We start from the raw sequence: 15,547 nt of genomic DNA, 5'->3' as shown, positions 1-15,547 counted from the left end.
ACTATCATCCTAAAGCAAATGCCCTTGATCGGGTCTGCCTTGCAACTAAGCGCATTGGCCACAACGTTGGCCTTCCCCGGGTGGTGGAGGATCTCACAATCGTAATCTTTCACCACATCTAGCCACCAACACTGCCTCATGTTCAGATTCGGCTTATCCATGAGGTACCTCAAACTCTTGTGGTTCGTGTAAATGGTACATCAGACCTCACAGAGCTAATGTCTCCAAATCTTGAGGGTGAAAACAACCGGCCCCAACTCCAGATCATGTGTTGGGTAGTTCGCATCGTGATGCTTCAACTTCCTCGAAGCATAGGCGATAGCATACCCTCTCTGTATCAATACCACACCCAACTCTGAAATGGATGAATCGCACTACACTACAAAATCATCCACACCCTCTGGCAGGGCTAGATTCGGTGCCTCGCACAACCTCTGCCTCAATGTCTCAAACACTGCCCGCTGCTCAGGCCCCCAGTGAAAGATAATGGCCTTCTTTGTCAACCGAGTCAAGGGTACCTTTATCTTGGGTAAATCCTGAATGAATCTCCAGTAATAGACTGCTAATCCAAGGAAACTTCAAATATCAAATGGAGACATCGGAACCTCCCACCTCATCACGACCTCTACTTTGGCCGGGTCAACCAAATTACCGTTCTGGTTGACAAGGTGCTCAAGAAAATGCACCTTGCACAACCAGAACTCACACTTGGAGAACTTGGCGTACAAGATCTCCCCCCTCAAGGTATTCAACACCTCTCGTAAATGCTCCTCGTGTTGCTTCTACGTCTTGGAATAAACCAAGATTTCATCAACGAAAACTATCACAGACTGATCCAGCATTGGTCTGCATACACATTCCATGAGGTCCACGAATGTGGAAGGAGCATTGGTGAGCCCAAATGGCATCACCATGAACTCCTAGTGGCAATAGCGAGTCCATAAATAAGTCTTCTGTATATCCTCGTCTCAGACCCTCATCTGATGATAGCCTGAACACAATTCTATCTTGGAAAACCAAGATTTCCCCTGTAGTTGGTCGAAGAGATCATCAATCCTCAGGAGTGGGTAACGGTTCTTCACCGTTACCTTGTTCAGCTCATGGTAGTCTATACACATCCGATACGACCCATCCTTCTTCTTCACAAACAAGATCGGGGCTCCCTAGGGTGAACTACTCGATCTAAGGAATCCTTTGTCTAACAGCTCATGCAACTATGCAGACATCTCCTACATCTTAGGAGGAGCCAACCGATATGGTGCTTTGGCTATCGGAGCCGCACCATGGACTAGGTCAATTCGGAACTCTACCTATGTCTTTAGAGGTATCCCAGGCAGCTCCTCTGGAAATACATCCGAGTACTCTCGAACAACTGGTACATCACTCACAATCGCCTTACCCGCCTCCCGATTATCCATAACATAGGCGACATACCCTGCATAGCCCTACTGAAGGTAGCGTCTATCCCTCACTGCTGAACACATAGCCAGTCCATGTTACGGCCTCTCACCCAGAATCACCAGCTCTCCCCTAATTAGGGTCCTAACCTGTGTTAACTGTTGTGCACATTCGATCACTTCCCCATTAGGGATCAAACAATCCATGACTACGATAACCTTGTTCCCACGCAATGGATTGGGAACCAAATCAACTAGGTAGCCCTCCTAATACAACCTCAAAACGCAATCTCTGAAAACCTCTGATGCTCGTACTGATCAGTCATTAGCAATCTCGACCTCTAAAGGACAATCCAACATGCGCGAGGACTCTGAAAACCTCTTCTTAAGATCAAGAGAGACAAATGATCAGGTAGCCCCTGAATAAAAAAAAAAAACCTGAACCGGCATACCTTTCACATGGAACGATCCTAAACAACATGTAAAACATACACATAAATATCATAACTATCATGAAATAAAAGTTAGGGAGAAGAAAACATACTCGTCACCACATCCGGTGTGGCACGCGCCTCCTCAGTGGTCACCTGGAAGGCTCGGATCCTCACCACTGGAGCATCCGTCGTGCCCTGTCGGCCATCTGTGATCCGCAGGGTCGCTGGAGCTGACACCACCACCAGAACTGATGATGTCAATCACTGGCAATTGGCCTTTTTATGGCCCTTCTGATTGTAGTAAAAGCAAATCAGGTCTGATGTCTGGAGGGTGGCGGTAGGGGCAGTACAATCCCTGCCAAATTGTTCGAGCTTACAGCATTTATAGCAGCCCGATCATCCCACTCTGCACACTCCCTCGTGCGCTTTGCCACATTTCCCATAGCAGCCCCAAACATGTTGTCCCTTCGACCTAGAGTCGTATCCCTTAGTTTTCTTCCTTGAAACCTCAGTAACCTACCTGGCCTCTGCCTTCCTCTTCCGGAGGTGCTCTATGTCAATCTCCCTCTCCCTCGCCATCACAATCATGTCCTCCAAGGTCGGACATGCCGAGTAGCTGACATGTCGTGGTACCGAGTCTTCCTTATCTCTTCATCCCCTACATATTGAGGCACCAGTAAAGCCCTCTCCCTAAACTTGGCGGTAATCTCTGCCACCAACTCAGTTGTCTGCCTCATGTCAAGAAACTCCCTAGACAGCGGCTGAAGCTCTACAGCTGGTGTAAACTCAGCCCTAGACTTGGTCACAAAATACGAACAAGCCATAGCCTCAATGGCTAGAGCTCCTAACGAATTGATAACCACCTCCCACCAATCCTGAGCTCAGTCTCTCAACTAACCCGCAACATACTGGAACTTCGACCCCTCAGGGCAGAAGCTCATCAGATAGGTTGACTCCGTGTTTGCAATCCACCTCCTAGCCGCAATGGGGTACTTCACCCTGTGGAAATCTGGCGCACCACATCCCCGAAAGTCCTTGAAGGAGTGTGTGCGCATCCCTACCTGGCCAGATGACATGTCGCTCCTGAACGCCCTGAGGCAATCCTCCATCAGGTCGATGATCCCTTCCTTGATTGACCCTAAAATGACCGGGGTCACCTCAAGGATGCCTCGTGTAATCTATGACGCGATGAACTCGCGTAGTCCGTCATCAACCTGCTCGGACCCTGAACCTGATCCGGATCCAGACCCTCAACCTCCTGCTCCGTGTCGTGTCACCACGATTCTGAAACAAAACATATAATCGCCAGGGTTATACATAGTCTAGGGAGGGTCTCACACACTCTACAAGTTCTTGGTTCTATCTTGGTCATCCCTGACTTTAGTACGGATCCTCTGCTTTCAGTAGTACGGGCCCATACTACCTTCCACATCTATCCGTACCTTCCTCAAGGATTTCCTTGACTTCACTAAGTCCCTTCTACTACTAATGCTTGCTGCACTAACTTCATCCTAGGCTTACCCAAGGGTAACTCTCCAACCCACTCTCCGCCATCAGTTGTGTAAGAAGTCCTTGCTACCTTTACCAAACTACCTCTAGAATACCATTACAAATCACTAAGACCGAATAATTCTTTGAATGAGAAATCCTACCCTAAAATGGTTGGACTCAAACAAGAGCAGTGAAATAGGGCTAGACCTAAACTTCATAAATTATTTAGTCCTCATAATATGTAACTTAATGTATTCGTTTACTAGTTAGTTAAAGATAACTAGAACTCATAATAGCACAAAGCAAGCATCATTCGGGCATTCAGTAACCCAAACAAAGCATATCCTATCCAGGCTATCATATCACTAACTAATCAGCACTATCATGCAGCTCAATAAGCACTTACAAAAGGCATACCATACAGATTTCTAGATCCCTAGCCCTACTCTAGCTTACAGTTCTCATACACATATAGCAGGCATATAAGGCATCCTTCCTAGATCCTTAACCCTAATCTAGCATGCAGTTCACAAATTATTAATTCATATCATAACATAACATAACTTGTATTGGTATCTTGGGGAATACTTACTTGAGCTTGGCCGATTGCACGCATCACGCACCTTGATCTTTTTAAAGTTCTTTTCTCTTTTCAAATTCTTTTCAAAAATATTTTTATAGAAATGATTTTCTTTTGAAAAACCAAGTCCTCAGTTTGAGTCCAGTCACACCCGAGAGTGTGCCCGAATCCCTCAAACCAAGGCTCTGATACTAACTTGTAACATCCAAATTTTGAAGACCAAAAATTCCATTTTTGATATAACGATTCATAATACAATTTCCCGAAAAACATCATCAAGTTATCTTATTTCATAAAAACTATAGAGCGCATGTATCAACCATATCATAAAATAGTAATAATGTCAGAGTACAATCCCAAGAATCTCATAATGCGAAAATCGTGTGTGTGTGTGATGCGTTGCTACCATGTCGGCTCCTCCCCCTTCGATAAAGAGTTACCTGAAAACAAAACCGAAAACTATAAGCACAAACCTTAGTGAGTTCCCCCATCACACCATATATATATATATATATATATATATATATATATATATATATATATATATATATATATATATATAATGCCTAGCATATCTGGGTGCTGGCCTCCCCTTCGGTCTCTTTCAACCGGTAACTACCTAGCATATCTGGGTGCTGGTTCCCCTTCGGTATCTTTCAATCGGTAACTGCCTAGCATATCCGGGTAATGGCCTCCCCTTTGGTCTCTTTCAACCGGTAACTGGGGACTATTTCACCCCTTAGTACTACCACATAATAATCTAGCATAAAACATATAAATCATATACTTCCTAGCATATCTGGGTATTAGCATCCCCTTCGGTCTCTTTCAAGCGGTAACTGGGGACTATTTCACCCCTACCACTATCATATAATAACATAGCATACTAGCACGTAAAGCATAATAGATAGCGGCATGCCAGACAATTATCACCAAGACAACCATCTCAACTATAGTTACTTACTATTGGGCCGACATTGGTGCATTTGACCCACTCCTACTGGAAGGTAACTCACCTCAATGTTGTGTAGTGTTTGAACTGTCCTCGGTGCTGGGATCACTCCTCTCAAACTCCTACACGTCACAATCTTCCTTAATTACCTTTTCATACTCATAACCCTTTCAAGGGTCAACTCAAGTCAAAGTCAAAGTCAAGGTCAACATCCAGTTGACTCAACTTGTCGAGTTGGTCCACCAACTCGTCGAGCTCTTTAATCCCCAAAATTTTGGAACTTCGGTCCTACTCATCGAGTCTTTCAAGAACTCGTCGAGTTCCCTATTACATAGTCAAGACTTTTAATCCTAACTCGTCGAGGTCTCCTTGAACTTGTCGAGTTTTCCTTCATACAGAATCGGGACCTTTTGCTCATGCCTCGTCGAGTTCATCCTTAAACTCATCAAGTCCTACTTCATAATAGTTGGTACGTTTAGCCCTTGACTCGCCGAGTTCTTCACTGAACTCGTCGAGTTCTTCTTCAAGTTCATATTCGCATCCATCTTGCTGAGTCCTCTCCTAGACTTAACCAGATTGCTCAGAACAGAAAGGTTGTGGAATCATGACCCGACTCGCCGAGTCCTACTTGTCAATTCCCCCAAAGTCCAAGTCTATCCAGTCGATTTCAGTCAAGCTTATTACATCCAAAGTATAGATCTGACCTCCTAGGGTTGATATAAAACGTAAAATTACAAACTTTACGTATATGCATGGGTGTTATGAAGCTAAACACCAAAACTAAGCCATACATGAGTTATAATGCATGGGATAGAGCCAAAGCTCAATAAAGGTGGCAACTTTGAGCTTCCTGAGCTCAGAAGTTCCCAGATCTGAAGTCATTACTCTAATATGCACTCAAATCCCGAGAGTGACTTAGAAATGGCCCAAAAATGACAACATACAATCCCGAAAGAAGATCTAAGTGATGGAAAACCAAGTTATAAGCTTTATACCTCAAAAAAGCTGGAAATGAAACCCAAGCTCTTGATCTACTTCCCTCCTCTTGAATCTCCAAGCCTTTCCTTCCTTCTCCAAGCTTCAAATCACTAAAATGGCACAAAATAGCTCAAGAACACTCACAAGCTAATTAGGGTTTCGTGAATAAGGTTTGAGGGTGATGAAGGCTGGAGTGGAGGCCATATAACGTGTTTAAATATGGTGCAAACCCTGAAAATTAAGGTTTCACTCTGACAGACCTACTCGTCGAGTCAAGGGCCTCTGACTCGTCGAGTAGACTCTTCCATCCGCGACCAAGATCCGTCCCTACTCGACGAGTTTGGGGCCTCCAACTTGTCGAGTCCCAGTATAAAAGTGCAAAATTCTTATTTAAAGTATGTACCAGGAACCGGGCTTTACACAAAAACCCTTTCATGCCCTCTCTTATATAATGTCCAAAAATTGAAAGGAGACCATAAAGTAAAAGGAGAGACAACTTTGTCCCAATCATGGCAAAAGAAGAAAATGCTTGGTCTCCTTGCAATTTTCGTGAAAGGCATGTACAAAAGAAGACAAAAATTGTCTCATGGCTAGTTTATATACATATACATGTTATCTTTATAAAAATCAATTTTAGTCCGGGTGAGGAAAAGCCCATTTAAATTCCATAACATCTGTGTCATCTTTATATATATTAAAAGAGAAACTTTATGACATCATTTTCAACAATCAAGACCATTCATTATGTTTTCTTGATTAATTTTAACCATTGGATCATTTTGATGATATCATCCTAAAATTAAATTAAATTAATATTGACTAAATTTGAAAGTTTGACTAATTGATTTAATGTCAATATCATTTATAAAAGGAATGCATTCAACTTATTTAAACCTCATCATAATTTTTGAAAGTAAATTTCGCTCCTTTTTAATTAAAATAATGTTCTTAACTATCACATTTCGTATATATTCTTTTAATTCATATCTATTATATGAAACGTATCTACAAGATTACGGGATATCGTTGCTCAATTTCAAAGAATCAAAAAATTCAAAATTTGATATCCTTTCCATAATCATTGTTGAAAGTTATGTATAAATCATGTGCTACTGTTCGTATATTATGTTTTCTTCAGACCTTTTATAGCATGACGTTCGAACAACATCATCTTTTGCAGCATCACGTTCATCATCTAGGTTCCTTCTTTAATATGATGTTCTTAATTTTTAATTAATTGTATTTGATTTTTTGATTTTCATTAGTGTTGTATTTGACTGTGATCTTTGAATACATGAATAATCTTGATTATAAATGTTAGTATTAGTTTTTCAATATTTTACTTTTGTGTTTTTGACCTTGCATTTGATGTTGCACTCTACATGTTTGATAAAATGTCAATGAGAAAAGCATAGTGACTTTTGATTAATTATATGTATGTATGTGTGTCTTACGTAATTAAATTTGTCTGAGATTGTTTGGATTCCACGGTAGTTGATGATTAAAAACTACTATTTACCCTTCAATGTATTTATTTATCAATATTACATTGCTATTAATTTGACATATTTTCCCATAGTTCTTGGTTTTTAATAGAGTTAGTTAATAGCAATGTACTTTGACTTTAATCTATAATGCTTTGAACTGTAATTTCTAAATTTCTTTTGAGTTTTTGTAACCGTGTGCACAGTGGATACAAAGTGCATTGTAATTCCTATTTTGTTTTTAATATATTTAGTTATTAGCAATGTGCGTATGCGTTTTTTTATTTAAAAAGCCAAAGCTTTTATTTCAATATTTTTCTCTAATCTGTCCATGTCGTTGAAATGTCATATCTCAGTCATGGGAAACCCTTTTTGGTCCAAAATCAGTAAACAAAGTTTCGTATTTAAGACAGTCAATCTTGAAAATAACATAGTTATGAAAAATTATAAAGTAAGATAAAAGATTATAAGATATTAGAAGATTTGTAAAATATATAATTAGTAAAAGTGTTACGGTCATTAGAAAAAAAAATAAGACCGTTAACATTAGGAAAAATATAATATATAAACTAAATTATCACAATAGTAATGAAATGTCGTTATTTAATGTTTCATATAACTGAAAGATATATATCAAATTACATGATATACCAATATTATTCAAAGTTGCACAAAGTCTAAAACAAATATAAACGTCAGCACTTATATTCATAGTCAATTTAAAATAAACCAGTCATGATTTAGAAAAGAATTTTCGTTAATGATATACTAAAATCAATATTCATATAACATTTAATATTCCATAAATTATACTATGACTTTATTTGAATAAATGAAATAATTCGAAATATTTAAGTAATCTTATTATGGAAGAAACGTCTAATTAAAATGTTTATACGTATATAACAATATAATTAAGTAACATTTTTAAATAATTGAAAAACAAAGAATAATAACAAGTGAAAAATGATTAATTCAAAAATACCAAAAGTTATCATTTGACAAAATGAATGAGAAAATAATACGTGGCAAAAAGATTCTTATATATATATATATATATATATATATATATATATATATATATATATATATATATATATATATATATTATTTTGTTGTATCTTATTTGTTTTATTGTGTTAACTATTTATAACATTATATGTATTTTTTTATATATTTCCCCGCGTTTAAAATTTTATATTTTGACGACTTACACATTTCGTTTATCAAATTCAAACTTTTCAAAATCGGATTCCGATTGTAATATACCAATTTAATCGTCATTAATTTCATCTATAATTTCACCCCAATTTAAATTTGTAATTCCCTTCTAGAAACTTTTTTAAGGATCTCGATTTTGCCCTCCAAAATATATTTCAAGCATTTATTTTTTAAGCGTTTCTTTGTCAAATTTAAATTTTTATTTCCCTTATATCCATAAAAAAATTTATTTTGATAACTAACGTGTTTCCTTTATCAAATTTAAACTTTCCAAAATTGGATTTAATCATAACATATCAATTTATTCGTCATTAATTCCATCCACAATTTCAAACCAAATTTAAAATTTTATTTTCCATATATATAAATTTTTTTAGTGATCCCGATGACCCGATTTTCCATCCAAAATATTTGAAGCATTTATTTTTAGATAATGTTATCCCTTTATAATTATTAATTTCCTCATGTAAAATAATAAAACTCACCATATATATATATATATATATATATATATATATATATATATATATATATATATATATATATATATATATATATATCGATTTTATAAGCAACATTAACACTAAATTTTATAAACTTACACAACAAATATACATATTTCAAATTTTGTCATATTATTATACCTTACAAAATACAATTATCTCCAAAATAATATTCGTCAATAATTTCATATATAATTCACAAAATAAACTTGTATTTTTGTTATATAAATTTTTTTTAAAGATCCTGTATTTTTTCCCTCCAAAAATATTTCAAGAATTTATTTTTTAGATAATGTTGTGTCATTATAATTATTACTTTCCTCATATAAAATAATAAAACTTATCAATATGCCTATATATTTATATTTAACTTTTATAAGCAATATTAACACTAAAACAAAGTGATGGATTCAATTGACGATTCATCTTCTTCAAGAAAAAGAAAAAAAATAAATGTTTTGTCCCTAACGTTTTACCTATTAATCTTTCGTCAAATTATACTAATATAATTATATTTGATTTTGAAGGTACTCATATGTGATGAAGAATGTTGTTCAACTAATAAAACAAAAAATGTTATGTACAAAGAGGTCCTTCAACGATTGTAGATATTTATAGATTTCAATCTATCTTCTGCATATTTCAATAATACCAATTACCATAACTTTTTTTAATAATTATTATGCGATATCTATAAACATTTGTATGTCTTTTTTTATATGTTCCCCGCATTAAGCGCGGGTTATAATCTAGTTTATTTTACACCTCAACTTTACCCTTTATTTTTTAGCCATTTTGATACTTTTGGTCATTTCAATTATAATTTTTGCATTTTTTAAGAACCTTTTAATATTCAAAGTTTGGACACAAAGCTTTAAGAAATTGACAACTTTGGTCCATTTTCTAAAATTTTGCTAATTCCAACATCTTATAGTAAATTTGCCTTTTTTTTTGTCAACTTTGCCCCTTCTTTTTTACCCTTTTTGACACTTTTGGTTATTGGAATCAAATTTTTTTCATTTTTAAGAACATTTTAATATTCAAAGTTTGGCCATAAAACTTTAAGAAATTGACGACTTTGGTCCATTTTCTAAAAACTTGGTAATTCCAACTCCTTTAATTCTTTAGCCATTTTGATACTTTCTCTCGTTGGAATCAAAAAAATTTACATTTTTGAGGAACTTTTTAATATTCAAATTTTGGCTACAAGAATAGTAAATTTATATGTTTTTTTGTCAACTTTGTCCCTTATTTTTTAGCCATTTTGACACTTTTAGTCATTTCAATTAACTTTTTTTATATTTTTTAGAAACCTTTTAATATTCAAAATTTGGCCACAAAACTTTAAGAAATTATCAATTTTATTCCCTTTTCATATAATATATTAATAATATGTTCATTTAGTAACAATAATTTTTTTCCCTTTAGACTTTGGCCACATATATTTGCTTTTGTTTTTTTTTTTTTTTTTTTACAATTTTAGTCCTTATGCCCATTTATTTTACACCTCAAATTTTCCCTTTACTTTATAGTCATTTTGAAACTTTTGGTCATTTCAATTAATTTTTTACATTTTTTAGGAACGTTTTAATAATCAAAGTTTTGACACAAAGATTTAAGAAATTAACAACTTTGGCCGATTTTCTAAAAATTTGCTAATTCCAACCTCTTGTAGTAAACTTGCATTTTTTGTCAACTTTTACCCTTTCTTTTTTACCGATTTTAACACTTTTGGTTATTGGAATCAAAATTTTTTCATTTTTTAGGAATCTTTTAATATTTAAAGTTTGGTCATAAAACTTTAAGAAATTGACGACTCTGGTCCCTTTCCTAAAAACTTGTTAATTCCAACCCCTTTAATTCTTTAATCATTTTGATAATTTTGATTTTGACACTTTTTGTCATTGGAATCAAACAAATTTCATTTTTTAGGAACATTTTAATATTCAAATTTTTGCTATAAAAATAGTAAATTTGTATGTTTTTTTGTCAACTTTGTCCCTTACTTTTTAGTCATTTTGACACTTTTGATCATTTCAATTAAAATTTTTATATTTTTTAGGAACCTTTTAATATTCAAAGTTTGACCATAAAACTTTAAGAAATTGTCAACTTTAGTCCCTTTCTACTTGTTAATTCCAACCCATTTAATTCTTTAGCCATTTTGATACTTTTGATCATTGCAATCAAAACTTTTATATTTTTTCATAAAAACACAAAAAATAGCCGGGACGAAGCCCAGATTTTTCCGCTAGTTAAACATAAAAAAGTTAATAGTTTTTTATTTTATAACATTTATAGATCAATACTAATAAATTTTAAAGACAAAATTCAATATGTCACAAAATTCATCATGTTAATCTATAAATACCTTCTTTTTTTTGTTTTGAAGATACAGCAATGCTAATTTCTATAAAGAAACAAAAACAAAAACTAATATTTATATACTTTTAAATAGTGAAGAAGCGTTAAAAAACTTTAAAAAATAAATAATAAAATGTATTATTTTTATGCTTTCCCACTGCTTGTTTGTTGTTTTCCATATTTACAATCTTATACGTTTGCAAATGTCGAATATATATCTATGTGGTGCAGCTGTTTCTCTTCTTTATGAAGACATAATTGTCGATGTATATGTCATCTATCCTATTTTAATAGAGTTTACCAAGTCTATTGTTGTAAGGGTTGTTGCTATTATATCAATGTTCTATAAAAAACTGTTATTTATTAATTTTTTGTTTTTTAAACATATGTCATGTTTTTATATGAAATATTTCAATCAAAATATTATACTCCTAAAGACATTAATATTTAAATAAAACTATATCTGTCTTTATTTGACATATGTAAGTATCAAAAATTCATTCTATTAGGGCTAAATTAAATAAAAAAATAAAAAATAAAAAAAAATTAAAAAATAAAAAACATTGACAATAATTTATAATCATTATAAAATTTGATATTTCATATATGAATCTTTATTTTATAGTTAATCATGTAAATTAATTAATCAATAAGTAAATAACCAAAAATTAAATTTAAATATTTATATATATGACAGTCTAACAATTTTAACAATTTTTATGTAAAAAATACTAAAAACATTATATATTATAAAAAGTTAAAAACCATATTAGGTTTTTCATAAAAAGGTCAATATGAATTTTTATTCTTTTAAATTTTGTAACGTGTTAAATATAATTTTTTTTATTTCAAACTATAATGTTTTCTTGTTATATCTTTAAGATGATAGTATATGTATTAAGTTTTTAAAAAAATTAATGCAATGTATAAAAAGCCAATATATGTTCAAATGAATTTAAAGAAAAAAAAAATCTAAGATTGGTTAAAAAGACATCCCATTTTAAATACATTGTTTTATTGGAAGAAAATGTATTTAAAGAATCAATATTTGGAAATGATAACTTATGGTAATCTCATATTAATTTCTTTTAATGATTAGTCATCAAGAATTCCCTTTTGAGCTATCCTTTGTTCAATTATTGTATTTATTTTTTTGTTAAAACTTAATCATTAATTGCTTTCATATAAATTACTTGTAAAAGCAATATAATTTATAAGACTGAAAAGTTTTGAACAAATTATAAAATACAAATACGTATATAATAATCAAATCTCATGATAATTCTTTCTGTATATTTTAAAACTTAATTAATACCGAAAATAAAGCTGATAAGATGGTTTAAAAATCACCAATAAAGATTTTATATATATATATATATATATATATATATATATATATATATATATATATATATATATATATATATATATATACCCTTAACGGTATATAAACTTATATACCCAAACCTATCGTTATTTTGTTTGATATATTCATTATAATATTTTTAAACTTCAATCCTAACTTCATTTACTTTCAAGATTTTCAAAATTTCACCATTATCTTCATCTTAAACAATATTTTTTTGCCGAACACCTACTAAACTATATATACTATAATTTAAAATGACAATTATATGAGAAGAAGAAATATGTGAAATTTATAAAAATCTTGGAAGTAAATCAAGTTAAAAGTTAAATTATAAGAACATTGGACAATTACAATGTATATATATGATATAAAATGACGTAATATAGTGAGTTTGGGTATATATATATATATATATATATATATATATATATATATAGGTTTTATTAACATTTTTATTATCTATTTAAATTTATGTATATATGTCGTTTTTTTTCAAGAAAACATATAAACTTATTTGTTATACTCATAATTAAGTAGAGTTCATTTATTATTTTCAAACCCCAACCTAGTAATTTCCATATTAAAATTACATTAAAAAAAATAATCTTCCAACTCTTTGAGAATACTTTATATATAACCTAGTAACTTCCATATAAAACATTATCCTTGTCATTTTGCGGTCGTGTATACACTTTTACCGACTTCAATATGAAATTGAAGTCTTGAACAATACTTGAATCCTTAAAGACTCGTTTTTCATAAATTGTAACCATAAATCATTATTGTTTCCAGAAATATATTCATAAATAAACATAATTAAATAGCATGCATGGTGATCGATTAGATCATGACATATCAACAAAACAAGTGTTTACAAAATTGAAAGTAGGTTAACAAAAGTTGCTCATGGTCTCATTTCAAATCGAAACTAATATAACAAGTCTCATTTTCTTTCCATTTGAAGCCAACTTGAGAAGGCATCTAGAGTTTTCATGTCTGCTCTATAATGTTTCTGCGTGAACTCAAGGAAAGTAGACCATGTAAAATCCGGATACATCCTCTGATTATTGTATTTAATCAACGCTTTAGGCGATCTCACAACCTTATCCATTTTAGGCGAAAGAAAGAATGCGAGAGATTTCCTAGGAGTATTGCTATTAACCACCGCTCTATGTAAGCAACTCTTGTATAATCCATTCGATAGTGCCTGGAGAACAAAAACACTTCTCTTTGTTAGTGAAAACAAGCTCAATCTTGTAATACTGCAAACTTCAAGATTCGATCTTCATCACAACAAAGATGATTGAGCTAAAGTCAGTGATCAAAATTAAATATCAAGTGAATGTTGTTTTGTTTACTAACCATAAATGTATCGCCGATGTTGACAACAAATGCATCAGAGCGAGGAGCAATAGAGTGCCATTTTTCGTCGACAAACACTTCAAGCCCACCAACGTTGTCTTGATGAAGAATGGTTAGGGATGTCGGATCACAATGAGGACCGGTTCCAAGAGTTTGTTCAGGTCTTTGACAAGGAGGGTAGTAGTTTAATCTCATGATCGAGTCATTTTCTTCATAGAAATCCCTAAAGTAGGATGGGTCTATTCCAAGGCTCATCCCCAGTAGCTCCATGATATCGAGAGCTAGTTTGCTCATAGCTTCAGAATATTCTTGACAAACCCTCCTATATGAATCAACAATAATGTCAAAGCTAGTTATAGAATAAAATGGAATTATTTAAAATATGCAAATCTAGATTTTTTTTTTACACGTACCCAGGTACACTCTACTTGAATTATGGAAAATAATTCAATTTGTAATGCAAGTGAATTTTAAATTAGGCAAGGAAAATCAAGATTCACGATCTTTAAAGATAAACGAAGAAAAAAGTTAATTAAAAGATGAACCAATACCCGAATTCACTAAAGTCTTCTCCCATTACATTTAAGAAGTAATCATGTACTATGTTCAAGCACTTTGGATCCGCGGAATACCTAAAAGAAAGTGTTTCTTTCCATGGAAGTTTAGAGGAGAATCTGTTAGTGAAACTACTAGCATATCCATAATATTCACCAAATTTTCTTTCAGCTTTTTGCTTCTCCAAAAGTGGCATCCCAAAGAACAAATTCATAATCCTATGGACATCATTTATTAAATTAGAATCAACACCATGATTATAAACTTGAAAAAACCCATGTTCTTGGCATGCAGAATGGACCAGACGACTTGCATTGGATGTTGCAAGTGGTTCGCCGAAAATGAAGGCTTTTAGGTCAATTGGAGGAACATAAAGCGGCGGTGATGGTGGTTCAAGGTGAGGCTTTTCATGGTCCGGCCACACAAATTGTGCAGGAATATTAGTTTCATTTTGAAGAATGGAAGCATCAAAGACTAAAGGGTTTGTTTCTTTTGAGGGTAATAGTAATGGTAAAGATAGAATAAGAGGAGGCATCTTCATGAAGATTCAAAACTAAATGATGGTTTAATTATGTATGAGGTGTGTGTGTGTATATATATATATATTCCTCCTACTCCTCCCTCTCTCCATCCATCCCCCCTCCCTCCCTCTCTCTCTCTCTCTCTCTCTCTATATATATATATATATATATATATATATATATATATATATATATATATATATATATATATATATATATATATATATATATATATATATTAACACACACATACACGCTAGTTCTCATCTCATTATACGTTTTTTATATTTGAATACACACACATACACGCTAGTTCTCATCTCATTATACGTTTTT

At 32.8% G+C, this 15,547-nt stretch overlaps 1 protein-coding gene across 1 annotated transcript; it reads right to left on the bottom strand.

Moving 5' to 3' along the window:
- Positions 1-13,603: 13,603 nt before the first annotated feature.
- Positions 13,604-15,323, bottom strand: LOC145004615 (gibberellin 20 oxidase 1-D-like). Its single transcript, XM_078963571.1, has 3 exons — positions 14,687-15,323; positions 14,136-14,457; positions 13,604-13,980 (listed from the first exon to the last, which is right to left on the bottom strand). Exons 1-3 carry the CDS (start codon positions 15,229-15,231, stop codon positions 13,717-13,719), a joined length of 1,131 nt encoding a protein of 376 aa, XP_078819697.1. The 5' UTR covers positions 15,232-15,323; the 3' UTR covers positions 13,604-13,716.
- Between the last annotated feature and the right edge of the window lie 224 nt (positions 15,324-15,547).

This window comes from Lactuca saligna, chromosome 7, assembly GCF_052625555.1.
Source record: "Lactuca saligna cultivar CGN05327 chromosome 7, ASM5262555v1, whole genome shotgun sequence".
Taxonomy (NCBI): domain Eukaryota; kingdom Viridiplantae; phylum Streptophyta; class Magnoliopsida; order Asterales; family Asteraceae; genus Lactuca; species Lactuca saligna.
This window is presented reverse-complemented; position numbering and strand designations above follow the sequence as displayed.

Excerpts from the sequence above, each read along its gene's own strand:
- LOC145004615 (XM_078963571.1), bottom strand. The coding sequence starts at position 15,231 with ATGAAGATGCCTCCTCTTATTCTATCTTTACCATTACTATTACCCTCA. Across the intron at positions 14,458-14,686 it reads GAAGACTTTAGTGAATTCGG|GAGGGTTTGTCAAGAATATT; the intron begins GTATTGGTTCAT and ends TGATTCATATAG. Across the intron at positions 13,981-14,135 it reads ACATCGGCGATACATTTATG|GCACTATCGAATGGATTATA; the intron begins GTTAGTAAACAA and ends TTTGTTCTCCAG.